General features: G+C 43.6%; 1 protein-coding gene across 1 annotated transcript; it reads right to left on the bottom strand.

Moving 5' to 3' along the window:
• On the bottom strand, positions 1-27904 carry RCL1 (RNA terminal phosphate cyclase like 1). The gene is made up of 9 exons (XM_075726764.1): positions 27757-27904; positions 24651-24722; positions 23654-23829; positions 17802-17876; positions 16395-16519; positions 13724-13849; positions 11057-11213; positions 5133-5236; positions 1-239 (listed from the first exon to the last, which is right to left on the bottom strand). The coding sequence occupies exons 1-9, from the start codon at positions 27902-27904 to the stop codon at positions 89-91; spliced, it is 1134 nt and encodes a 377-aa protein (XP_075582879.1). The 3' UTR covers positions 1-88.
• Positions 27905-27946: the final 42 nt, after the last annotated feature.

Raw genomic sequence — 27946 nt, 5'->3', positions numbered from 1 at the left:
GTGCCAGAACAGTGCAGGGAAACGCCCATTTTATCAGATCTCTGCAGCATTTTCTGCTGCCCTGTTTCATGAAGTCTGCAGATGTTTCTTATCGTATAGTTTTGCTAAGATTGGAAAATCCAATGCCAACACATGTCATTAAGACTTTCTCCCCGCCCATGTGCTCTTCCTCAGGGGTCTTTGTTTCAATTTTAAACATGATCTGGAAGAAGCTTCTCAGGTGTCGCAGAAACTCGATTCTGAGGGAGAGAAAACAACAAAGATTAAGAAACAAAACAGAAGCCCATTAGCAGTATGTACTAATGCTGACTCCAGCAATGAGCACAGTGAGAAGAACATGCAAATACTGCTTAGTACAGAGAAACAAGCCTACAGGCTCCAAACATTCTTCTCACTTGTGTTGCAGAAGTGGCTAGTGACCCCTACTGAAACCACTGCACTCTCTGTATGAGCAGGGAGAGCAGGAATGCCTGGTAACATAGCAAGACAAAAGAGCGAGGGAAGAAGAAAGAAAGGAGAAAGAAGAGATGTATGCGGGCAAGGTCACTTACTCATGATGCTGACTCTCCATCAGGGCCATACCAACCTGTGGTACTCCTCCCTCACCACAATGTTTAAAGCAGAAAGAAAAGATGAACAGGGATAGCCAAAAGGTTGGCCTCAGGTGCAGAGAGACTTCAGACCCTAAAGCACGTGTTTGATTTGTATTACTAACTTGTCCACTTCTTAGTTAAATATTTCGTTAGAATCACATTCAGACTCAGAATTCTATCTGTGTTCTCCCCTTGTTTTCAGAAAAAAAAAAGTAATTTTCCTTTCATCATTCCAGAATGAGAGGCATGAAGAGACTAAACAGACACAGTGCTCCTAAACACACACTGACTGGAGGGTGAGTGATAGGAAAAACTATTGAAAAGTATAAAAAAAAGAACAAAACCAAAACCAGCCAAGACGACATACCTACTGGCTTCCCCAAAACAGGCAACAAGCAATTACACCAAAAGGCTACAAATATAAACTTGGTAATTGCTCCTGACAGAAGTCTGGTCTCTTCCAGTCATGGCCACAAGCAAGTCTGCAGTCTTGAACTAAGGTTTAATCTTCTGCAGCAGTTGGTATGTACTCTTCTTAGGTTAAGTTTAACCTTTAAAGAACGGATGTGCAAATCCAGTCCACACATTTGTTTGGCTGGCAATCTGGAAAAAACCTCTGCTCTGCATGCTGAGAGCATAATTGCAAGCTAATCACATTTACATCATTACACCAAATCAAGAGAATGTACAGACAAAATGGGAAGCAGGAGACCAAGAGGACAGGACTGTCCCCACTGCAACATCATGAGGCTTCTGAAAGCCTCCTGGCAGCTCCTATTCACAGAAACTTTGAGTAAGCACAGTGAAAGTTGCAGGAGCAAGAATTGCCTTATCCACTTCAGCTGGGCATGCTGCTGCTCCTGTGCGTGGGTACATGCATTGGGGGAGGAGGGAAACAGCAGGAGCCAGACAAAGAGAGGCTGCTGTTACCTACACAGGTCTGTACTTCGGAAGACCTGAGAGTTATCTCTGGGGCAGGGCAGTCAGCTGAATACTTCTGCAGGGTGAACGTGGACACATGGCTCCCCATGCTACGTACACCTTTCTACCTCACCCTCCTGGGCTGGTAACTGGTCTCAGCACAGACACCAACTCTCTCATCTCTCAGATGGGTTAACAGTTGAAAGAGAAAAAATGAAAAACACCTTTTCTTCCATGCCTCCCCAACTGCAAAGCTTCTGGTTGCTTCTATAATAGGCAAATGGGCATATATGCTGGCACAAACACTTCAGTAAAGCTGACAGGCAACAAGCTCTCTACCAGCCTCCTTAGCTGGGTCCTTTCCCAGAGCTCTGGCAGTATGACAAGAAAGCAGCCAAGCCCAAAACGGCTGGAGTGGCATGCTGAACTGCAAGGAGGGCACAGAATAAACTGCACAAATGCCAGAGGCAGTGTGGAGCTGGAGGTTTAGGGAAAAATCCTAAAAGCTGATCAGCAAACTCTGCAACGTGTTGGTGGGATCAGTTCAGTCCATACTTCTCTTTGCACATACCATGTTTCTCCACCTCTTCTCCCTTTTGAATAAAGGCAGAGTGAGAAAAAGCAAGACGGCTTTGCCACAGCCCCCACGTACACGGGAAAGGCTCACAGAAGAGGGAGTGAAGGGGAGGCTGCCTGGGGACGTTGGGGGAGAATTTGGGAGCAGCAAGAGGCCAGCTCTGTCTTCCAGCAGCAGAAGTGGTAAGAGCCCTGGAAACAGGAGAAAAAAGAGTGGGGAAAGGCAGGGATATGTGACAGAAGTGCAGCAGAAAGCAGGTTTGTATTAGCTTGAGGCTGACAGGGATCACGTGTGGAAAGGTTTGCACCTCAAATAATAGTGGAGGCTGCAAATGTGCACGTACAGACGTGGACGACTGAGAGGTATAGCAAAGTTTTATTTTGCTGGACATTTAGACTGTGTGTTGAGGCAAGAACTAGGCAAAGCTGAACACTTTTCCTTAGGCTCAGAGGCAGCTACATGAGCCACACTGGAGGTTTAAAACCCAGCTGCTTTCAAGTAAAAAACCATTGCACTACCAAAAAAAAAAAAAAAGTAAAAGAAAAAAGTAAAAAGCCTGTTTATCTAAGCGCTGTCTTTTCCCAGAAGCCTGCTAAGCAACATGAAAAGGTACACAACCACTTCACAGTCTTAGCTTGCTGTCAGGGCAAAGCGACCAACTCATAGATCAGCGCGAGAGAAGACCTGTGCACCAGCAACGCCTTCTCGGTTCGACTATCCCAAGAGCAGTGCAGGGCACAGCCTGGCAGTGCCGGCGGGCCCACCACTGCTTCCCAGCCTCCCGCCACTGCTCCCCAGCCTCCCACCGGAGACCTTCCCGGCTGCTGCCCGGGAGGGAAGCAGGGGCAGCCAGCCCTGACCTGCAGCTGCAGCAGGCGGGCTGCAGGGAGGAGGGGGACAGGCCGAGGGGCTGGGTGCGGGCTGGGACAGACACCCCTGACCCCAGGCAGGGCTCGGGGAACGACCAAAAGCAGCGTCCCAGCCGGGCAGATGCCCTGCCTGAGGCAGCCTCTCCTGAGGGGCTGTGCCTGGCCCCATCCCCTCCACTAGAATTCCCTAAACCCTTGTGAAACCAAGACCCAGGGCACTCAGGCTTTCCCATTGCTCTCCTGCACATAGCCCTGGCTCACACCAATTCACCTGCATGCAGACTAGCCTGTCCTGCAAGACTGATCTCTGGGAGCTGGCAACACAGGCAGCACCCTGCATTTGATTTTAAACTCAGCTTGACAGAGGGGCACTTACTTGTGTGAAATCTGGAGCATAAGATGAGAGGAGGTAATCCAGATGGCTGCAGGCCAAGTGGTCTTTTTGGGACTGGTGTTCCCAGTGCCACTCAGGCCAGCCCTGCTCATAGTGTACCTGCAACCCCCCTTACCCCCCCACCATGCCTGTAGCACGGGCAAAGGATGTCTCCCATGGAAATACACAAATACGTTTCCTCATTCTGACGGACATACGCCAAAGCACCATGTACCCATACAGTGCTCTCATCCACCAGCTGAACTGTCACATTCATGCTACACTGTGCTAGACAGGGAAGCCAATCTAGCATAACACGGCTTATAAATAGCTTCCGATTCTGCAGGGTGAAAGTGTTAAATGCAGAGATGTCACAGCCCCAAGAGAGAAAAGAAGGAACAATGAAGTGGAACATGACAGCATTGCAATTTACTTCAAAAGCCTGCGCATCTGATGAATTGCTCAAGAGCCAAATTTCCCAGCCCTTTATGAGCTGCCTTAGTGAGGGCACACAGGTGCTGCAGGCAGAGCTGCATGATCTCTCACTAGATCCTCATAGGATTGATGAGTCACAGATTCTCACAGAATCACAGATTTTATGATCTCATGTGACACATGCTGCTTCAGGATGCTCCTGACCTTTGTCCCTGCTGCATACTCCTAGCTTAGACCCCTTTGAAATCAGCCTGCTTACAAAATAAACTAGTGCACGTACATGATTTTTGTAGCACCAAAAAAGAAAAAAAAAAAAAGACTGGACAATGACAAGTGATTGGTTTGTTTCACATGCTTAACTGTGCACTTTGAACACTGCTATCTACCCTCTGTAAGCCTTTCACAGGGATGCTTACTCTACAGGGGATTACTTTACCTCTGTGCAATGGGAGGCTTCCCTGTCTTTCCCTCAAAATCTGATGAATGTTGTTTCCAAGATATCAGGGGTTGAGAATAGCAGTTAGGCAATTTCTAGCTCTCATGTGATGGCACCACCATTCTTCAGTTATCACAGTACTGTACCTTTCACATATACAGCACCGGTACCATGATAACCGAAAAAGGACAGTTCATAGTCTTATTATTTGATGCCATTGTCAGATAAACAACCCTCCCCCCATTTGGTTAAAGGAAAACTGCTCGGTCTCTAGGAATAACTGCGATCTAGTGAATCACTTGTCAGTCTGATACAGTAAATGAAATTTTTGATACTGGATGCCCTTCCCCTAACCTGTGCATTGCAACTAGCAATATAAGAAACCTAGTCTTTTTCGATCCTCTGAACCACTACCAGCTGCAGACAAAGCTTTAATAAAAACTGAGACTGAAGGACTAGACAGAAGTCCACTGCCCGATAGGGCTAAAGCTCTGGGGTTGCACACAGCTCCATGAATTGAACTTTTAAGCTGCCTCCTATGGACAATCACAGCTTCAGCATTTGGCTAGCCATTTGAAACATGCCATTTAATGCCACAGCTACAGAGAGATCACCAGGAAAACATGGTAGCATACGCTAGGCAACAAGAAGCAAACTGATGTACACATCAATCCAAGACCAAGAACCACCAATAAACCCCGTCTCTGCAATTCTCAGCACCAGGAATAATATAGAACAGTAAGGCAATCATCTTCTAACATGCAGAAATAAACACCAGGTAACTTACACCACCTGTCTCATTTGAAGACAGGTACAAGTTGCTCTATTCATAGCCACAGGGAAAGTCTTCCATATACAAAAAATAGCTGTGCAATAAAAATAGCAAATTAAACAAGACTGGGAAATTAAACCGAACAAAACAACTTACGTGTATGGAGACAGAGGTCCTAACAGGACTTTGGAAACATCCCGTTGTCCAAGGGTCATGAGGAGCAGAGCAAGGCTCTGATTTGTTGAATCTACACAGCCTCCCTGCAAACCAAAGTGTTTTAATAATTAATCTCTGTACAAACCAGAAATTGGGATGGGAGGAGAGTAATGAAGGAAGAAGACAGACTTAAAAGGCTGAATTACCACTCCCAATTTTCAAGGGCCAAAGAGATAAAAACCTAGATTTTGTAACAATGACAAATTAATTTCACATGGCAGGCTGGGAAAGGAACAGAACTAAAACAAAACCCAGTAACAAGGTCACATTAAAAGATCCCTCCCATCTCTCCCAACCTGTTTTTTTTCCAACATCAAAGAATGTAAGCACCAAAGAATTTATTTGCAGTAAATTGAAAACAGGTGTTAACTATAGTTCACATGCATTTGAAGACCCCATGAATTGCACCACTTTATGATAACTATAAAGTTACATTCAGACAAATAGTTCAGCGTTAGCAGGTGCAAAACAGCAAGTTAAAAGTTATTTTGCACACATCCACCTAAGCCCTTGCTCCTAGCTTTTGTGGTTTTACATTTGTAAAACGTTTTTCCCCCATATTTAAAATGGGAAGATATTTTTTTTATTGCTACGTGAAAAAGCCATGCATAAAATTATGTAGAACTACATATACTCTTGTACACATTTGACTGTAGTAAGTCATACATGCATGGTAAATTGTTTTGTATGTGGAAGGTGTTAACTATGATGCAGACATAAATTGGAACTGGAAGGCTTTCTTGGTTTACAAAGCTTGAACACAAATTAAAAGGGATACTTTCAGCCAAGACTGCTGTAGAGAGAATCTACCAACTATTACTATGCAAACATATTGAAAATAGAAAAAAGTATCTGGCATAACATTATTTCGGACTGTCCTCATATTCACCCTGATCCACAGCCACATGAAATCTGTGAACAGTTTCCTGCTGGACCAGGCCTAATGCTAAGCCCTCTGAACAGGCTGTCTGGAAAGAGCAAAACTAAAAATTCATCCTTTTAAAACCAAATTCTCTAATGAGGTAAACTGATGGTTGCCTTTGTGGGCAAGGAGCAACCTCTCATCATTTTAAGAGATAACACCATCCAAAAAGGCAAGGGAGGGGCAAAATAAATTTTGGACTGCATAGATTAAGAAAACACAATGAGGTGACAACCTCAGCACAGTTACTCAGTGAGAGGGCAGAAAGGAGGACCTTTCCAAGGAGAGTTACTGAAGGTTTCATTTTCAAGATGGCCTTGCTTCAGTGTGACAAGTCTCAGCTCCGTTCTTCTGAAAGAAGCCTGTGCAGTACTTCATGCAACAAACACCACCACGAAGGAAACGTCTTCATTACGCTCACTACCATGACCTAACTCGTAGCAACATGCTCTTACAGCAGCCCTTGCCCTTTTAACTGTGTGAACCTGCCATACCAAAGTGAAGTTCATGCACTCAACCTAATGCCTTCTATGGGACTGATAAAAAAAAATGTGCTTTATCTTGAGTGAACAGGGTACCTGCAGAATTTGCTGGTGTGATCTACAGCCACAGCGCTCACCAGCTGTATTCACCAATCTGAAGCATGTACAAGAAGCAGATGAGAGTTTGGTAAGGAGTATTCCAGACACAGGACTTTCTGTATTTGTAGTTTGGTTAATAATTCAAAACGCTCTTTGTCACTTGGATGAAAACTTTACATTTTCTGAGTTTGTTTTTCTAAAGCTGAAAACTCTAAGACATCTATTTTTATGACCAAATTCATACAAAAGCTTCAATCAGCATGGAGACAACCATGTCCTAAACAATATAGTAAAACATGATGCATCCTTCATGTCCTAGTTGCTTACATAAGCTCTCCTGCTGCAGTGAGTCAGTTGTCCCCACTATTGTTGTCCATTAGCAATGTGCTGTTATGCCCATTCCCACAAAGGCGGTTGCCAGACAGGGAAACAAAGTGATTTGCTTGTAATCTAATGATGACAAGAACACTATCTTGTACCAAATGAAGGACATGCCACTTCCAAGGAGGCCAACTTTTTTTCTCTCAATCCACCTGCCACTTACTCAAGAGTCCAAAATCAAAAACAACCCTCCCAAGAGAAACAGGATGGGCAAAGTCAGAGCCGAAGTACTATCATTTGTTCCAAAATAGCTGGCACTCGTTACCAGCCCAGGACGCAGCTTCTAGTCCATATTAATTCAATTTATGGCAGTTTCTCCATTATTGTTTCCTTTGACAACAGAGCCAGATCCAGCTGGATGTGACAACTGGAGACACAGATCACTTAAAATCCCATTCATTTTGAAATGTTGTTATACAAATACCACAGCTGACATGCACATGCAAGTATCACAACTCTGGGTATTGGATAACAGTGTTTTGAAGAGGATTATTCTTCTGACCTCGACGCCAGCTCTGATTTAGTCTTGGTTATATTTTGGCATACACATGATTTCCTCCCTTACCTGTGTGCAGTACATACTTGCATGCCTCAATAACTTGTTAGATTAAGTGCAGAGGGTTTGGTTTGGGGTTTTGTATTTTTTTCCTGTTTTCAGAAGAATGGAGCAGAGCCTTGTCACACTGAAGTAAGGCCATCTTGAAAATTAAGCCTTCAGTGAAATGCTTCATTCGTTTTAGCTCTAGTTAAATAAAACAAACAGCCTTACCCCTCCTACCCCTCCAAGCCCCCCTAACAACTCGACCTTGCTTCATTAAAGAACTCAGCCTTAAATAGGTATTGCATCTTCCCCGATTTTTCATGATCACAAGGAATATAAACATTCAGTCCCTTTCCAGTTATTCCAGGCCTTTCTATCCCACCAATCACCTACTATATAAAGCTCCCATAACCAACACCTTTCAAAGACAAAAGGAAAATCCTTATTGGCCTTCTACAGTTAAGCTTAGGTAAGAACTGCATATGGATTTGTAAAGACAATGCTAGCAAGTCACTCCATGCCCCCTCTTTTAGGGCCACTGTAATTAGCATTGTGCCACTTACTGTTAGTCAGTTAGCTCTGACATCTTTCCATCAACAAGTGTACACAAAAAAAGCTCCACTGATTCCAAGAGTCATACGATCTCTTCCATTTCTTTTTGAAGGCTTAGTAAAAGGGACCATTTAGCACTTAACATAGCAAGACTCAAATCCTTGGATTTCCTAGGTGGTAAAGTTCACGTAATAGCAAGCATTAAGCAAGCACTTTAAGGGATGTCCCTGGGCCCCTTTAAACAGTAATAACTCCAGCAGATTTGTGGGTGACCCCAATAACTAAAACCCTTCTACAGACAATCATCTCCAGTGCCACCCGAATGCCCTTTTCTGGTCAACCCCCTCTGGCTCCTGCAGCACAGTACCTACAGGCAAAGACACAGATGGAGAAACAATCTCATAAAGAGAGGATCTAAACACAGGGAGAGAAATTCTCCCTTAAGCCCTGTATTCAGTGAGTAGCTGGTGTAAAGAAAGTGGGAATTAAACAGTGCCTGTTCAAAGCTCCATGCACAATTTTCCCTAATTTTTACTGTTTCACTAGGCATCTTATCTAGGCAGAGAAGCTTAAAAAAACCCAGTATCTTCAAACTAAGTAAACAGTGCATGCTTTGCAACATATTTTTATATCCTCTCTGGGTCACCGCTAGATCAAACTGACCTAAGCTCAAAAAACAAAAACAAAAACCAACCAACCAAAAAAAAAAATCGATGAGAAAGCCCATCTTTCCAAATTCCTGGCTAGCACTGTGTGAGCATGTGTGTCATAAATTCAAGTGTGCATTCTGAAAACTACAGAACAAAACATACCATACTGCCTGTGACAGAGGGAGTGGGGAATTTATGAACATTGAATAAGTACTGAGCACACCAGTGGACAAGCAGCACAATAGCCAAAAATGCTAACAAACAAGAACTTTTCCACCATGAGCTGCTGCAGTGGAGGACAAGCAGTCTGTGCACTGCTCAGCACTTGTCAGTCATTCTTGGACTGAAGGAGCCCACACATGAAAGAGCCTTCCAGGAGCACCAGTGGTACCATAGCAGGCCACAGCTAGCAACCTTACTCACTCAGAATCTGATCTTCAAAGACATTGAAACCTCATGGCCTATCACTTTGTTCAAAGACTTGCCCGACCCAGTTTCCTCCTCAAATGCTTTTTTTCTGTTGTCCACAGATCCTCACTATCCCGGTGCTTTGCAGAGTTTGACTCATCACACTCAAATCACTGCAGTACACTAAAGCAGAAAATCACCTGCTTCAGACCTTTCTAGCCCTCTCCCTTTCGGAAGTTCTCTGACATCTAGCTCTGAAGGAAGTATAATAATCTGGACAAATTCCCTCACTAGTTTCAATCTGTCAAGTGCTGGATGGTTTTCAAAGAAAAAAATACCTACTGCTGCTGATAAAAGTATGTGGAAATTGGATTTTTGATGCCTCCAATCATCTGACTACCTGAAGATGTTTTCCAAGAGGTTTACACAAAGAAACCAATGTACCAAATTGTAGGTGGGTTTGGGTTTTTTGTTGTTGTTGGGGTTTTTTTTTGGAGGGGAGCAGGGGGAAGCTGAAAGATTTTACAATTCACCTCTCAAATAAAAATAGCTACCTGTCACTACATAATTGTAGAAACAGACAGATGTTTCAGTCAGTAGTTGTGACTGCATTCTCCATGCATGCTGGACTTTCAAATGCAAGAGGTCTGGACTGTACCCAGGAAGAATATTTGTTTGTGGCGTTTCTATGAGATAAGAACCCTGGGCTAGAAAAGGAAAGTCCTCTAGCAACATGGTGTATATACTGAATAAACAAAGACAAAATATTAATGGAAGACTGGAACAAGTGGGCAAGTTGGTAATTCAGACAGATGAAGGGTTTTTGCAGCAGAGGAAGGAAAAGATAACATGGGCACAGATGAACAATCTACTACAGGCATGGATGTGATTTATGAGGTTAAGGAGTTTTTTTATAATTGACTGCATTAGCTAATACAGAATCTTACTAATGGCATTTTTAATACTTTGCAAAGTCCTATCAGGTTGTTCCAGTTCAGAACAATTACTTTTTTAAAAAAAGTGAGTACAATTTGTAGATTACTGCCTCCTAAAGGCCAAATGTGTTTTGTCAATACTAACAGCTACTTACTTTAAAATTTGTAGAGATACACAACAAAAGTGGGTAGGTTCTTTATTAAATCAGAAACTCACTATGACACTAATTGCCAAATCATTTGTAAGACTGAAAGCTGGTCATTCACTAAAAGTCTCACCACAAATGAAAAACATTTTAATACAAAAAAAAAAAAATGCTGCAGAAGACTGTGATGCACTTAAGATTCCTATACAAACGCTGTTCTAGCTCCTTTCCAACAAACCATTCAGCCAGTTCCTCATACAACCAACAGATCTCAGCACATTTGACTTTGTCATCATCACCATAAAGCAGGCACCACTGAGGCCAGCTGCTTTTTTTTCTCCCTTCTTTCTCATATGTTCTCCCACTCATAATGCCCCATTCCAACCACTAGTTTAAGAGCATTGACTCTGTTACTCCTCCAACTTACTATCAAAAACAGTAACAGCCCATGTGAAGCCAACTGAATTCTGCTGCAGACAGAAAGCAACAAAAGAAAAATTTGCCACCACTGTGATTCACAGTAACTTCTTCCGGACATGGGAAATAACATGGCCCAGTAAGTCATTGCACTGTTAAGGGAACCATTCCAAACCATTCCTTACCTGGATGAAGACAACACTGGCAGCATCGGATCATTTCTCTGGATCTGAGCCTGCCTAAGTGTGCCCCCAAACCACCTCTCCCTCTACCAATATGTCATTACCTTCCTCCCCTACAGCTATACACACAAAAGATATTGGCCACTTACCCTGTAGACCTCCTCAAGCAACAGCTTAGCACAATTCTGGCCAAGTTCCTCGGGAAGCACAGCTGTTCCCTGGCCCTGAGGGTTTGAGGCTAGCTCAGCACTGAGAATAGTACCATTGATGGTTTCTGCAGTAAGGCACATGCCAAAACCTGGCGATCTGGAAGAAAGGGAAAAAGTGCATTTGATTGAAGGACAAAAATTGAGTAATGAGTCAAGAACTACTCCCAGCCAACCTCCTCCTCAAGTCACAAACAGCTCCTCTCATAGGACAATACTGCAAATCTGGACTTGCTGACAAATTTCCTGTTCTATACATTTGATTCACCCTGGAAAAAACATTAATAACAGTATTTAAAAGTTTAACCCAGTACCACTTGCCCCAAACCCACTGTGCTGGCTATTTCTGGCACAAACTCTTCAAAACAAAAAAAGCAAAGAAAAAAAAGAAAAAAACATCCAAAGCTCAGAAATATCCTCCTCTATTAGAAAAGAAAACTAATGTCTTTCACATTTATTTAATTCATACTTGATGAATATTTCAAAGGTATCTGGAGTTTCTTCGCTGCGACATTCAAACCCCAAACTCACTTTCCTTAGGGATCGAGCTCCTTCCCTGAAAGCTTCAATATTTAGCAAGATTAGACCACAGCCATGGCACCAGGCAGGAGACTGAAAAAAAAGTCTGATCCACATTACTTGTATTTCCAATTGCTTCTTTTTACTTTCAGTTGAGTACCATCCAAATCATTACAACCATGTAAGAATTCTGAACATATGATTTGAAGAAAGGCACAAACCCCCTAATTTTCCTCAGAGCTTAGGATCTACAAAATGCTATTGTGAGAGTTAAGAAACATTTTGCTACAAGAAAGTCACAGATGGCTGAGTACAGCTTGCTGAGAAATCAGAAAGTTGTAAGGAAGGGGAAAAAAAAGTCTAATTTATAGGCTCTGGAAGAACACCAATAGCTAGCCATTTAAAATAAGGTTAACTTAACCTCCTACAATTCTGGACTCCTGCTGCCTCCACCACCCAAACTTTTTAATTAAAATAGTCCCATTGACCCAAAACTATAAGGAATGTCACCAACATCAAGAAACCACAAAATCAAACCCCAAACACCAATACACACAAACTCTCCTGGTGTCAGAAAAACACCAGTTCCTCCAGAGGCATTTCAGTAGGGCAGGAATGAAAAGGTATCAGTGGTTCCCACCCATATTTAACTGCCTGCACTTGCTGAGCAACACAGAAGGTATGTTAAAGATGTTTCTCTTCTCCTTTCCTTCCTCTGAAAGACAGATGTCTAGACAGCAAGACAAGAACAGTGTCAAAGATGCTATTTTTTGGACAATTATCCTTTAATAACTATACCCACTGGTGGATTTTGTTAGTGCTCAGTAGCATGTGGCAATCTGCCTAAATAAAAACTAAAATCATCCAGTGCCTCATGTATGTAGAGACAGTATTAGGAAGCATCTGCACAAACTTTTTGCTGCAAATGCTCAGAACAGAACCAGGAAGTTTCTGTTTAGAGAGACATTATAGGTGGCAGAATATGCTCAAATAATGTATTCCCTGAAGCTTTTGGCACTGTGGAAGGGATATAGTTCAACACTTTATATTCTGAAATCGGGACTTGGTTTGGGCTGAACTAGTTCTTGCCGGTCTTACTCATGACCAGAGGCAGTACTGGAAACAACGAGGCATGTTGCTTTCCTTCCTTGTCCTGCCAAGACACACACACACAAGCACTGGGAACCAGGTAGTAAAAAAAGCTTTGCCAAAGTGGCACAATGTTAGTATCAGGTGTACTGCAATCGTACTGGCGCCATACTTAGGCTGATGTGACAGCACAGCGGGATCAGAAAGCCACATGCACCAGCAAGTTGGAGAGGGATTCAATTCTTCGTCCCATGCTATTATTTATCCCTCTGCATGGGCTACCCATGGAAGTAGTAAATGTAATGCTGCTGCCCTGATTCATTGGACTTTTCCACTTTATAGACAGATAAAAACCAAAATAAGACCCCAAAAACTCACAGCTTCCAGAAGAGTTTTTGCAATTCTGATTGCTGTTAACAGCCTGGAGCCACAGGACTTACTAACCTGGGATATAAAATATGATGAAGGATTGGAAAAGAGGAAAAATACTTGAGTCAACAATTTTTAGATTTGTAAATTTGCAAACCTAGCAAGTTTTCTTTAAGGCAATCCTTCAAAAAACAAACGGTGAAAGAAAATGTGCATGCTTGGATTTGAGCACACAGACAGAAGACTGTCTGTCCAGAAGATTAGTACTACCATCAGAATGTGTACAGTCAAGTTTGAATGTTAGTTTTTACAACATACCATGGCACTTCTGATCTTAATCTTACTTCAGAGCAACAGGTTTAAAACTGAAGAGAGCTCAAGTTGCCTTTAGCAGCAGTAACGATGTATTACATTCCTTGTTTAAGAAAACACACAACTTCTATCCCTGTACCATGAGTAAAACAAACATATCTAGTGAATCATTCCATTTTTTCCCCTGTGAGGAATATTTATTCAAGTCAGCAAAATAGAAGATCATGGTCTAAAACTCAGTAAAATTACAGATCAGAACACCCTAGCAGATGAACCAATGCAGAATTACATTTCTGTTTCCTGTGAATACTGGATACTCACTTTCCAGAGCTGACCCCCTTCATATGATCCGTGCAGATATAAATATCTGGGAGGAATTTATTCAGGATGCTCCTTGCAGATTCCACCATTCTGTTTGCCATCTGTGGTGACACTCTGACAGAGTATCTACATCTCTAAGTTAAGGAATTCATTTTGGTCACAAAAGAAGTTTAAATCAGAGACTGACAGAAGTGGCCAAGAGGCCCCAATGCATTATTTTGGAAAATGTGGTTTTGTCCTATACATCCATTCATGAGTGCCGGTCCATTTTCCAGCACTTACAGAAGCACATGTGCATAAGTGTTTTCTACAGTCTTTTCATTGATGTAGCTTGAAGTGAGGTACACATAACACATGCAGAAGAACAGTTTATTCTGACTAGGTAAACATCTATCTTAAAAATGCCCTTCGATAATTTTAAATTGCTGTTCTGTAATCCTGAGCTTTCTTACGATGGAGGAAGCCCTGCATCCTCCGCTCCTCATATACTGTTAAAAGATGGTGACGGGTGAAGTTTCTTTGAATTAGCAGCAAGAAATCCTGTCTTGCTATTTCTATTGGGGAGAAATAGAGTAGATAAAATTAAAGAAATTTTTAACAAAAGAAAAAATTAATTTTAAAAGGCTAAAAAAACCCCACTCTGCTCTCTGCAACTATTTTGCAGTGCTGTTAAGGCTACCAAATTCACTGGTTCTCCTGTCACTCAGCACCTGAAGGTAACAGTTCCAGGGAAGAAGAAACTACCACCTTCCCGCTCACCCCAAGCCACCTCTTCACAGTACACAAGAGATGAACTGCCTTTGTGCCTTTTTACTCAGTGCTGCTTCAGTGATATTCCCAACAGATCTTCAAATGTACAAAGCACATTGTGCTCCAAATTCCATCCCAGCTACAATGCAGACTCATGCCCTGCACATTTAACGACCCATCTGCACCTACATACACACAGCAATGCAGAGAAACACACTCTCAAACCTCCCAGCTGGGAGAAGGGAATTTCCTTTTCTACAAGTTTCTATTGCATGCTTTTGTGGAGTGAGTAAACCAAAAGCTTAAGATCTTAAGGGCAAAACCAGTAAATAATAATCAGAAAACGGATTGTTCTGCACAGTTGGTACACTCAGTACTTTGGATGACTATAAAAGGTTGCTGCGACACAAGCTCCCCAGCTGCAAGGAAGCAGAATCGCTCAGCTGAATCTTGAAGGGGCAAAAGTGCACCTATAAAAGACCTAAGCATTTATCCTTCCAGCTGTTTTGTTTTCTACTGGCTTGAAGGACGCTTAATGGCCAAACTAAAATGAGACTGCCTCTCACTGGCCTTACTAAAGGTAAACCTTTATTCCTGAAAAAAAGCCAAGGAAAAACCTAAAGGAAAGTGGAAGTTCAAAAACCTGCAGTTCACATACATCGACCAAATCCAGTCAAAGTAGCCCAGAATGGCACTATGTATTAATGTCAACTTAGAAAGATGGCACTAGAGCCATGATCATTGCTTCCTCCTTCACACAGAAACAGAGGATAGAACTACTTACTACAGAGGTGGACAGGAGCATAAGGAAATTACTTTCTTCATGGAAAGACCATGACAAACACCACCAAAAGCACACTGAGCTGCCTCCTTTGTTATTCTGCAGCACATGCACCCAGTAAAATTGCTCTCACTCGGCAATGCTGCGCTCATCCAAATGCCACAGTTGGAAACAGAGGTCAAGGCGTGCTGTTCTCACACACAATTGTGACGGTATGCCATAAAGTAAAAGGAGGAATAGGCTGCAAATCTGCACCTCTGGCAGGAAACCTGCCCCCATTCCTGCCTTCCTTTCAAGTATTTAAAGTCAGATCATGTTTGGGACTCCCATAATCACAAATTAAATGACAAATTGGCCAATGCTCAAGAGAGAGCAGGAGCTCATGAAATACCACCTTTAGTACACCTTGCCTATAAGGGATTTCTGTGTTCTTCCTGCAGTGACAGCAGAATCATGACAGAAACCATATAAAAACCACAAGAGAAAAATAAAGGAAAAAAACCCCAAACAAAACATTAACTAGATGCGCAGTTCTCTTTGAAAAGTGAGTACTCCACAACAATATTTTGTGCCCTTATCTTTGCGCAGAAGTAAAACCTTCTCCACTTCCATCTCCAATGGTACTACTGAAGGTGAAGAGCTAACAAACTTCTCATAACACAACAAAAAGCTCAGTTCACATGTGTGCAGTGAGGTGTAAACTGAACTAAAATTTCATCTCCCATCCAACATTCTGCTAGACTTATTAACAGCCAAGATGCCACCTATTCAATGCATACCAAAACTACACTTGTTACTACTGGATTTTACACATAAGGTAAGACTCCTTTTAGCGCTGCTACATTATGCGATGGAAGGTATTTTAACTTTTTCTTGCTAGTGAAAAAATTTTAAATAGTGCTGTTAAGTTTTAAATTTATTTACTTGTCTACTGATGGGTTTTGAACAGCAATGTTCTGAACACAGCGGTTCTGAGACATGGTCCTGAAACATAGTTGTGTGATCCCTCTGTGTAATGTCACCCTGTGTTATCTGGATACATGCTCAGCAATATGGGTGCACTTCTGCGACTTCAAGTTGGGAGACTTATTTTTTTTTTAAGGCAAACTCATTTACAAGTAGAAGGAAAAAAAAGGATACGCAGTTCCTCTGATGCGCTTGATTTTGCCAGGGTCTGTGAACTGAACAGGCTGCAAGACCTTTCTCACTGGGCAAGCAAACAGTATCTCTCCACCACCTTTGGGAGGCATTCCTCTCCGGTTGATCTAGAAACAGTAATGGAGGAAAAAAGCAGGTTAGTAAAGAGCACAAAGAATGTACTTCCACACTGAAAAATGATAGCTTTTATTTCACATATAATAAAATGTTATCAGTAGAGGTACTATATGAACACAGGTAAGAAAAAGACATTCTAAAGGCAGAAATGGATTTTATACCAAACCTATAAGTAAAAAAATCGATTTCTCTTTTTTCCTCCTCTCTCTCAAGTACAGTAAGGCATGGCTTCTCAATGGAAAACAAAACAAAACCAACGAAACAAAAACCCAACACCTTTAGCAGGAAGGCAACCTTGGCTTAAGACTGGTCTCCAATAGCAAATCTGTACCTCACTGCTGAAGAAAGTCTAGAAGTGTTTGATGCTTAGTATGTACATGGGGGACCACAATGAACTCATTCCCACAAACAGGCTTGGCCGGCCCGAGCCTGTGCCACCGCCCCAGCCAACATCCACAAGGATGGGGATGGGACATGGGCCCGTGGGCGGGTCTGGCTCAGGAGACCCAGGGCCAGGCAGGGCTGTGGGGAGCTGGAGACTGGCCCAACTGCAGGGTTGCTGGAGCAGGGGCTGATGGTCCCAGGGGGATGACATGGGGTCCTGGGCCATGGGCAGGGTGGGGGGAGGCACCTGGGGCAGGCTTGGCAGAGACAAAAACAAAGACCAGCAGTGCAGCTAAGGCCTTCATGCATTTTAATTGAGCATTCTTGACTTTGAAAGGCTATAGCTTCTTTCTCCAACCTAAAAAATCTATTCTATATCCACATGTATTTGGCCTGTGAAGAGTGTAGTCTTTAAAGAAAAGTTTCTTTCCTGTATTTTCCAAACCAGAAGCAAACCTCAACCACCCAAACACAGATCCAGATCCTTTACTGGTGAAGGAAGCAAAAGATTCTACTATTACTCCCTAGCTCTAAGCACATGGCAGGAAAAGCAAGTGGAAGGAAAAAGAAATTAAGTGAAGAGGAACAAGAAAGCAAAAAGGTTTCTTAGCTTGCAAAGATCTTGGAGACTAAGAAAAGTTGCTACTTTCTCCTTACTGCCTCTACCCACAGCCTTTGTATCTCTCTCTTCTACCACATCTTCAATCACTACATGGCTGGTATGCCATTTAAAACATGCCAAGGACAAGAGGCAATTTTAGAAATGTGTGTAGCTTCAACTAGGTATCTGCTAGAGACAGATACCATCAGCAAGCGTATGACCTTGTGAAGCAGTGCAGAGGCATCGTTTCAGCATGTGCTAGAAAAGAAAGGAACAAACTGTCTTACCTTGATTTCCAGACTTTCACCATCAATTCCAAACTTCTTCAGCAGGGGTAGAGCCGTTGCCTTAAGAACATCAACCTACAGAACACAGAATTAAAAAAGCAGACTCTTTATTGGAAGTCACAGAAGTCAGTAATTTAAAAATCATTCCCTTATGAGGTGCCTCACAAAGACAAGGCTTCTCCATACTAGGTATTCTATGCAACATAGAGAGCTTCGGCTACTCTTAGACCACCACAGTATCTCATTAGTCAAAAAATTTGCTAGGACAAATTACTGGGAGATGGAATTTCCTATTCTGGATTTCTTTCTCAGCCTGATTTTTATTTCTGTTATGGTTCAGCTAAAACAGCTCACTTGTTTCTCCAAACACAGATACTGAAAAAATGATATTCTGCTGTTATTGCTAAAAATTTCCTACAGCTAAATAAACGATGATTGCAAGAAACTTTGCATTTTGGAGCAGGCCCTTGATTTGGCAGGAAGAACCTCATCCTTTTGTGAAAAACTTTTTATCTGTTTCTGAGAAACAGAAGCTTCTAGGTAACTTCTGTTGAAATACTTAGAAGAATCTGAAGTGGGTGACACATCATCCATGTACCCCCTTTGAGCCAGATGCTCGCCAGATCCAGGTCTGAGCAGGATTTTCCTTGCCATTGCTCCTCCTAATTCCTGACCTAAGACAACAGTGACTGCCATCTTCCTCCCTCTGCTGAAACTTCAGTAGCATTGCCAAAGCTGACAAAAATTATTTAGTGGTGCAACAGCACAGGGAGCTACCCAAGACAAGCAGCTTGGGAGAGATTGGATCAGGACAGCAATACCAAAGAGGAACTAAATTCAGGTGAAGGAAACAGGCATGTGGTGGACAGCATTTGAGGAGGCAGAAAAAAAGCACCCTCCTTCCCACACCTTCAGCCAGAATCCACAATTCTTGAGTTTCATTCTCTCTGCTTTGCAGAGTGCAAGCCACTGACAAAGCAGTAGCACACACCTCACCTACAATGCTGTGAACAGCCTCTTAGAGCTACGTGAGTAGCTACAAGTGTATGCTGCAGTTCTCATTCTTCAAATCCTGCTGGCCAACATACTTCCTTTCTTACAGAGAGGCATTTGGTGTTGGTTTTAATAGTAGTATCAATATTCGAATGTCTTCATTAAAAAACCCTGTAGGTCAATGATTAATTTTATATTTTTTACAGCTAGGCTACCTTAAATTGGCCCCTCAGTAGTATTCATTAATCACACAAATTTGACTTTTAGAGCAAAGACCTTTACTAACATGCATGTGCACACACAAAGACATATGTAAATACCACCAGTAGAAGTTCCAACAAGCTGATCTGGTTCACATTAAAGTTATATGATATTTCTCACACTTTCTCAGGAAACAAAATATACCAGAAAAGAAAAAAAAAGAAGAGCTTCACTGTGTAGGTTAGGAACTCCCTCTCCCTCCTCCATTTCCACTTTTGCAATTCTGGACTGAAGTCTGTATCCCTGGAGAAAGCATGTTACATCAGCATTAGGAAGCTGGATCAATTTTGAGTCTGGTTTGTCTGTTTCCAAAAATTTCAAGACTTGTCATAGTTTTCAGTCCTCAAATTCTAGGCATGATACTTACCAGGTACCAGACAGACACAGAATAAGAGACTGTCTCTGTTCCAAATTTGCAGCGTACATAGAGAAGGTAATTGGCAGTATTTGAAGAAGTGGAAAAGGCTGTTCTGCTTAGCAGGTGAATGGGAGTTCAGGCAGGAGAGGTTAAGTACTTCACTGGAAATCACAAGACGGTAGCAGAACTGAGACCTAAAACCACATTTCTAGCCTCTTGCCTATACTCAGCCATAAAACTATCCTTCAGCTCCACCTGAAGGGCAGTTATCCCATCTCCAGAGCAGACAACACAACACCAAGTTGTACGAAAGCAAATGCATCATACAACCGAGGGCATACCTCACGACAAATACCAACAACTTGCTAAGTCCCGCAGACATTGCTTATTCACAGACTAGTGTAAATACAACCCTTTTTCCTTTAAAGAAATCTACAACAATGAAAAAAAAGAAAAAGTAACTTTCAGTGGTTTGGAGAATCCCTTAGCTAGCGCAAAGCTGCAAAAAACCAGACACAGACCCTAGAGCACATGTCTACCTAGGAAAGGGGCAAATATTAGCTGACCTGCGTAGCCATTAGCACTGCACAGAAGAGCATTTATCCCTGCCATACATAGTGTTACGTTTTGGGGACAAGGACCTAGACTCGGGGAGGGGGGAGTAAAACCAGAGTTTAGCAAGTGAAAGAAAAAGAATAGACACAAAAGTCAGTAGGAAAACCTTCTTGTTCTCCTGGGATTACAGACAACTGCTGAATTTTGATTAACATTGAAGATTACTGCTCCCAAGTCAAAACTTCACACGCTAGTCTCATGCCAGCATGAAAGTCATTTCAGTTGAAAGTCCCACGGCATAGCTGTAAAAAAACTTCAACACCTGCAAACCCAAACATTGAGAACGATTATTCTAACACCAGGTTACTGCAGCACTACATATCTGTCAGAATAACTAACGTAGAGAAGGAAAGGAAAATAAGAGCTACCATATGCGTGCACCTCCATACCCTTCAAAGAGGCACTCTACAAAGACATACATACTCTCTGTACAGAGAAGCTTGGAACAACCTCAACTCTATACGCCAGTCCAACACGGCCGGTCCCACAAGCTACCCATGGCCAGGTCTCACCAGTGGTCATGCAGAAAAAGACAACGCAAACAGGCTGCCAGTGGATGGTTCAGGCTGGTATTCCAAAGCACACCCGCTCCTGACAAGTGTGAGCAAAGGAGCATCCCTGTCACTCACTGAGGATGTATCACTCACACTATTATCACCACGGTCCAACCTGGAGCAAGTGCACATTACCCTGTATTTCAGTGGCCACAGCACTCTTCCAGAACAGCGCCAGCTGTCAGAGCTTTCCACTGCACCCCACTGGAGGGCCATTAATGTATATAAACAAATGCTAACATAAACACACACTATTTATACTCCAGGAACTCAGCCTGACCTGTGCCTCACTGAAGTCAGCTGGAGTCTTTCCTTCCACAAGCCATCCTTTAGGAACGCCCTTCCTCTCGCCTTGACCACTTCCACTCTCCCCACAGCAGGAGACCTGCCATGTTCCCTTTTGTCCTCCTAACAAGGGGTTCTCTGGCAAAGAGCAACCTCAAACCCACAACACAGCAATCACACCCAACAGATATTTTTGAGGCTGTGTAAAAGCAGAGAGCTCAGTGCTGAGAGTGGATTTCGGAAAGCCCAGTGAGTCAGCCTACCTGCTCACTGCTACCATGAGGGAAAGGTCCCACTTCTCTGGCTGCACACATGTTCTGCTACTTACCTTGTCGATGCCTCCATGAGAAAATGCAGGGGTACAGCTCTCTGCCATTTTGCCAATTAGCTGAACTGGTTTAGGAAAAGCTCTGAAAAGTGTATGGGGTATTACTGGAGTACACAGGACTGTGTGGCTGAAAGCAGGAGATATGGAGGGAGGACAGGTAAGGACTACCTTCTCCTTTCAAGCACAAAGGGAGTGCTATAGGCTCACGTGTGTGTGTATGTATGTACATATGTATTTTCACACACGCACATGTGAATTTGTACATTTATCTGCATATGACACATGTTGAATACACTCGTGCAAGGATACATCCTGCAGAGTTCATCTAGGTCCAAAATAAAGACACGTTTACAAAACATGACATCCCTTTCACAAATAAAACCAATAAAAATTCTCCAAAGCAGATGATGAGCGGGTGTCTTGCCTATGGTACCTACTAAGTGGAGATGGAGAAGTTCTTACACGAAGAGCAGCAGGGAAAACTCCTTGCCCATTTTAAACTACCCACAGTATATTTACATTGGTTTGCCTTTCCACTGTCTCCCTGGAAAGCCAGAAAGTGTACAGATAGAAAAATTTAAGCATCCCTTTTTGGGCAAGTGTAGGTAATAAATGTTCACCCAGTTTCTAAACACCTTCTCCCTACTGAAAAATAAAAAACCAAATCAATTTAAAACCAAGTTTCCATTTACTTAAGCACTTAGGGTAGCACTTAAACTTGTGCATTTAGTCTCAGTTTAGGCTCTGCAGCTTGCTATACGAAACATCTTGTAAAACTCCTTAAAGTAGTTTATTGGTGTGCACCAGGTTTAATGTTTACTCAGGCAAGTTAAACAGACATAAACCACGTTTAAACCAGTTTTAGGAACTGGTATTCAGTTATCGCCACTTAAAAAGTTAGTACATGAGTTGAGTCACAGTAACTGTGGTTGTGCTTCTACAGCACAACGAACTTAAGATGTAACTCCTTAGCATGCACATCTGTATTTTATTTACACTTAGTACCAGGTACTGTGAATCAGCTGATGTATGCCAAAACCTGTCTGTGTCTGAACTTTGGCCAGTGCAAGCACCCCTCAAGCGCAAACTAACTGGCTCAAATTCTTGCACACATTTCAACTAAAATTGTTTAGTCTCTATTGGCCTATGCGGCTGATGCCTGAAAACGGGCAATTTCCAGAATCCAGACTCAGTTGCTTAGATGAGTGTCCAAAGTTACTTGAAACCAACATTAAAATTGGACTGCTTTTCATCTCCAAATTCTTAAAGAGTTCCTCCATTGTAATGAAAAAGACACAGTCCACCAAGAGACTTCTTTGATTCTTACTACTTACCATCTCTACCAAGTACTTCTAATCACAGTGACTGAAAGGTTAGTGAAACATGCTTCCCATTTACTTTTTTATTCTTCCTTTTCCTTTTTTTTTTTTTCCCTGAGAGTGCTGTGTATAACCCACTTTAATCATCCTTTGACTCATGTGGGTGTCCCACAGAGCCATGGGTGAGAGAACAAGTTTTTTAAATGACAAGAGAAGCACAGCTGAAAAGCCATAAATACCAGCAGGACTCAGAGGCTCGTCTAATATCTGCAATTATACTTCATAGTATTTGTATTCATTTAAACTGGTTTTCAGATGACAATGTTTCCTTAATCTCCTCAGAGGAAAATAGGCAGTCTCCAATCGCCGTTCAAAGTTAAAGAGCAGTGCTGTTCTCCAAAAGCCATTATGTTTGGGGTTTTTTTGGGGGAAAAAAATAGCATAACCACTAACCATTACTTCAGTGTTTTAATACCATGTTATCCATAGCTCATTTTGTAGCAACACTGTTAAAACAGAGGACTATAAATCAGCAGTAACAGAAATCAAGGCAAACATTTCATAGTCACTTGATCTACCATACCTTCTACTGTCTTTCTGAAGAATCAGACAGCTATTACATATTTTTGCTACTGATATTTTGTAATTGTCACGTGACTTCTAACGGAAAGGCTTCACAGCAGCATTGGTATAACTATGTCCAGCATCCAACAGAAGAGAAAGATTCCTTCCTTGTTACACTCAAATTTTAAAGACAATTTCAAGTAAGTATATGTGTTGGGTAGGAGAAACAACCCATCTAATTTCTAAGAGAAGAGGAGAAGCAAACCAGTGGCAGGGCCTCAGATCGCATTTAAAGGGAGTTTCCAGGGGAGAAGACAGAAGCAGTACAGAACTGAAAGCCCAAAGGTGATTACAAACTGCAGTTTGGAGTGTGATGCAGAAAGGGAACAGTTTAGCAGATGCTTGTTTGATTCACAGAGTTTGCTGGCAGATGCAGTAACACTGGATACATCTTGATGTGAGGGATGATAAAAATGCAACGTGTTTTAGACACTTCTTCCTAATATTTTCTTTTTTTTTTTTTTTCCTCCTTAAAAAAAACCACCTTCCCCTGGTACTTAAATTTTATTACTTACCGAAGGATCTACTTGGTCATTTGTTACTCCCCTCAGGACAATCTTCAATGGATGTTTCATGAAAGGTGCCAAGCAGAGCAGACTTTCCAAATAGTAGCCAATACTACGACTGGGGCTGCAGTCATGTTCCAAGGAGCCTCCATACAGAAGACCAGGCTGATAATACAAGGTAGTACCTGGGGAAGATGCCAGGGGAGCAAACCAAATGAGAGCACTATCAGCACACTAGCCATTACTACAACATAAAGAGGCTTTGCAATGATGTATACAGGCCAATTGGAGACAGAAGAATTTATGAAAGATGATGGCACTTCCAGCACGCTATTTCTACGTCTGCAGTTAATAAATGGGCCAACGCACATAAGGATCTGTCTGTCTCACACACCATTCCTCCCTTCCTCTCTCCCCCAAAATCAAGGATCTCTTACCAATCCCCAAAATGCTGATACAAGCAATTATTATCCTCTACAGCAACTAAATCTTCACCAGACCATCAGGTCATCGCTGTCTTGACATATCTGGTGGTAGTTCATCTGCTTTACTGACTAATCATAATCGTATTTAGAAAAAAAAAAAAGAGGACAAGAACCAGATGAGATTTTTATGTGCTGCTTGGCTCCAACCAACCCCTTTTCTCAGCATGACTAGGCAAGCAGTCTTCCTCACAAGTTTGCCTTCGTAGAAGGCAAACCTTGCCTCCTACAAAAATCCGTTCTGGTTCAGAGGGACCTTCCCCCACTACAAAATCCTGCATACCAAACAAAATACTAATTTTAATTATTGAGCAATACACTTTCGTTACCTCTCTGCATTATGGTGGAGCAGTGATCTTCTTGCATACGATCAATTACTACAAAACTTCTGAGCTTGGTTATTTCTGATCTTCTCAGTCAATGATACCTAACACCTACCTCCGTCAAGCCAAAACTTTTGATTTCACTGCAGCAACTGATAGAGCCCAGAAGACCAGAACAGAGGAAGAGACAACAGATCTCACCTGTTTGGTTTATTTCAATCCTAGAGCCATTGGTCACTTTGTCAATCAGGCGAATAAAACTTGCTTCAAAATCTAAGGAGTAGAATAAAGACAGAATTTTAAAGTTCCTTAAATTTATTCCTGGAAAAAATGAGAAACTTCAACACCATACTTGTACATTGTCCCTTTCCTGCCTTTCACAACAGTAAAGCTACCCTCACTCTTCAATTTGTTGTGGTATAATTCTACCACATGAGAAATACAATAACAGAGATGTTAATTTGAGCCTCCACGCTTACAGGCATCTCAAATCAATTGAGATGCCTCCAGATGTGACTGCTGGACTAGTCACACTCCTCTCCCTGGCACACAGCGAGTGACACAAGTTGACACTTCTGACCGGTGGCCTGGGGGATCACTCAAGCCCAGGATAAAACCTTTGACAATCTCCATTTTGCTCAGTACAAAGCAAAACATACAAATTCTAGCAAATAGGACCCCATATATTTAAGCACAACGAGCAAACAACAGCTTCCCATTATTCTCTGTAGAAGCCTTAGTTTAAAAGAAGGGGACATTCAGATGTGACCCGCTGCTGCACAGCTCTTCCACAAACACAATTGGTTATCTGCAGACTTTCAAGTTTTCCATTTCCAAAACTGCCATTGACATAATGTCCTGGTTTCAGCTGGGATAGAGTTAATTTTCTTCCTGGGAAAATATGTGACAATATGTGCAGAGTTCAAAACCCAGGTAGTTTTAAGGACCAACAGCACCTGCAGAATGGTTGGTAGGCTGCAGAACTTCCTAAGCAATAATCCTGCATTACTTCTTTAACAGTAATCAGATTTTTCTTTCTATATAAGCATCTAGGATGCAATAAACATTTAAACCAAAAAGCTACCTGCAGAAATTACAGTTCGTTCATATTTGCATAATATGGTTGATGTCCCAGTCACACAATGCTGGTTGTGCTCTGTTATGACAATTTCTAAACTTAAAGTTATTATGATGGCACTGGGACCTCTTCCAGTGCAAAAGTGTGTCCTTGAGAATACATATTTCCCTCCTGGGGAACAAACCTGTAGAAGAGTTTTCACTGCAAATGTTCCAGTCATGAAAAGCAGACAGAACTGCATGTTGAATCATCAATGCAAATCAGGGTTTGTTGTTATTATTTTTCTGTTACAGTCACAGTTCACATTTTAACCCATACCTGAAGAAGGCAATTCAAACACCTCTTAAAAAAAAAAAAAATCACAAAACCTACAAACTTTACCACCACCAAACATCCCATGGTAATAATAAATACTTAGGCTCATGGTAAATGTTAACTCAAGCACACAAGAATGTTTTGGCAGTTTCGGAGGGAAATTTCTAGCTGTACACTGCAGCCCCCTCACGAGGCAGAATAGTGTCTATGCTGGTCCTACCCCTGTTCTGAACTTCACACCTTGCCCAAAAACTAACTGAACACCATGGTAATGTTTCTTCCTTTCTCAATCTCTATCCTATTGCCTTCTCACTTCAGTTAAATGAGGAAGTTTACTTTAGGGTGCTGTCCTCGTTTTGGCTGGGATAGAGTTAATTTTCTTCCTAGTAGCAGGCATAGTGCTGTGGTTTGGATTTAGGATGAGAAGAATGCTGATAACACACTGATGGTTTAGTTGTTGCTAAGTACTGCTTATGCTGGTCAAGGACTTTTCAGCTTCCCGTGCTCTGCCAGGTGCACAAGAAACTGGGAGGGGGCACAGCCAGGACAGCTGATCCAAAGTGACCAAAGGGCTATTCCATACCATATGACGTCATGCTCAGTATAGAAACTGGGGGGGGGGGGGGGGTTGGCCGGGGAGCAGCGATCGCTGCTCAGGAACTGTCTGGGTATCGGTCAGCGGGTGGTGAGCAATTGCATTGTGCATCACTTGCTTTGTATATTATTATTATATTGTTATTATTATCATTACTATTTTACTTTATTTCAATTATGAAACTGTTCTTATCTCAACCCAGGAGTGTTTCTCACTCTTACTCCTCCGATTCTCTCCCCCATCCCACCGGGGCAGGGGCAGTGAGCGAGCGGCTGCGTGGTGCTTAGCTGCTGGCTGGGGCTACACCACGACAGGTGCCAATGGTCCTGTACAGGAGTGAAGAGGGTACTCCCTAAGCAAGGCTTGCCTCAAAGGAGTCCGCAGTGTTGGAAGGTTTCAGAAATGAGTAGGAAATGGCTTTAAAGTCTTTCACCTTTATTACTACTTGGGCACAACCCAGACAAAAATGGAAGCGTACAACCGGACCCATTAGAACTGTGGGAAGTCGGGCTCGCACAGAGAGACAGAGAACACGACGCTGGGCACGCGGCTGGCCAGAGAGTCAGCAAATTCGGCAACTTTTGACGGAAGAGCCCGCTTTCACAGGGACACGAGCCCGCTCCGGGGCCGCCGGCGAAGCTCACGCACAACCTAGCGAGCGGGCCAGATTCACGCCGGGCACCCCCTCCCGCTCCCCCGCCGGGCCTCAGCCAGGGGCGGCGGGGGCCGGGGCCAGCCGCGTCCCACCGGGGCGGCTCGGGCAGGGCGGCGCAAGCCCCCGTCGCCCGGTGCGCGCTGTTTCGGGCCGGCCCGAGGGGGCCCACGCCGGAGGAGCGGCGCGGCCCCGTGGCAAGGCGCCGCCGTGGAGCCCAGCGGGGAGCCGCGCCGCCGCCAGCACAAGGTCTCTCCACGGCACGGCTGCTTCTACCAAAACAAGGCGGGCAGGTGACAGCCTCCTTGCTTTGGCCTCTCTCCCCGCCCCGCGTCGCTCCCACGCCTCCCCCTCCCAAAGCCCCCCCCCCCCCCCCCCCCCCCCCACGTGTGCCAGCCCCGCCCGACACCGTGCCGGCGGTTCGCCGCCCGCACCGCCCGTGCGGGGCGCCCAGGGGAGAGCCCTTCCACGGGGAGACACCGGCAGGCAGCCGGGACCCCCGCATCCCCGCCGCCGTGGTGGGAGCCGCCGGGAAGGGGCCGGGGCTGCCGCAGCTGCCGGTGCGGGGCTGCCCCTGCCCGGCAGCAAGCGCCCGGCACAGCCGGCACCGAGGCTCCGCCGCCCCCCCGCCCTCCTCCCCCAGCGGCCGCCGGTGCCCCCGGCTCACCGCGGAGGCCGGGGTCCTCCTCCTTGGCGCGGATCTTGCGGATTTTCAGCGGCCGCCCGCTGAGCGTGGACAGCACCAGCCGCTGCCGCAGGAAGTTGCAGCCCGCGTAGCTGAGGCACTGCGCCTCGCCCGCCGCGCCGCCCGCCATGCCGCTGCCCGCCGCGCCCACGTGGTTGGGAACAGGAAGCGC

The sequence above is a fragment of the Pelecanus crispus genome, chromosome Z (genome assembly GCF_030463565.1).
Source record: "Pelecanus crispus isolate bPelCri1 chromosome Z, bPelCri1.pri, whole genome shotgun sequence".
In the NCBI taxonomy this organism is placed as follows: Eukaryota; Metazoa; Chordata; class Aves; order Pelecaniformes; family Pelecanidae; genus Pelecanus; species Pelecanus crispus.
This window is presented reverse-complemented; position numbering and strand designations above follow the sequence as displayed.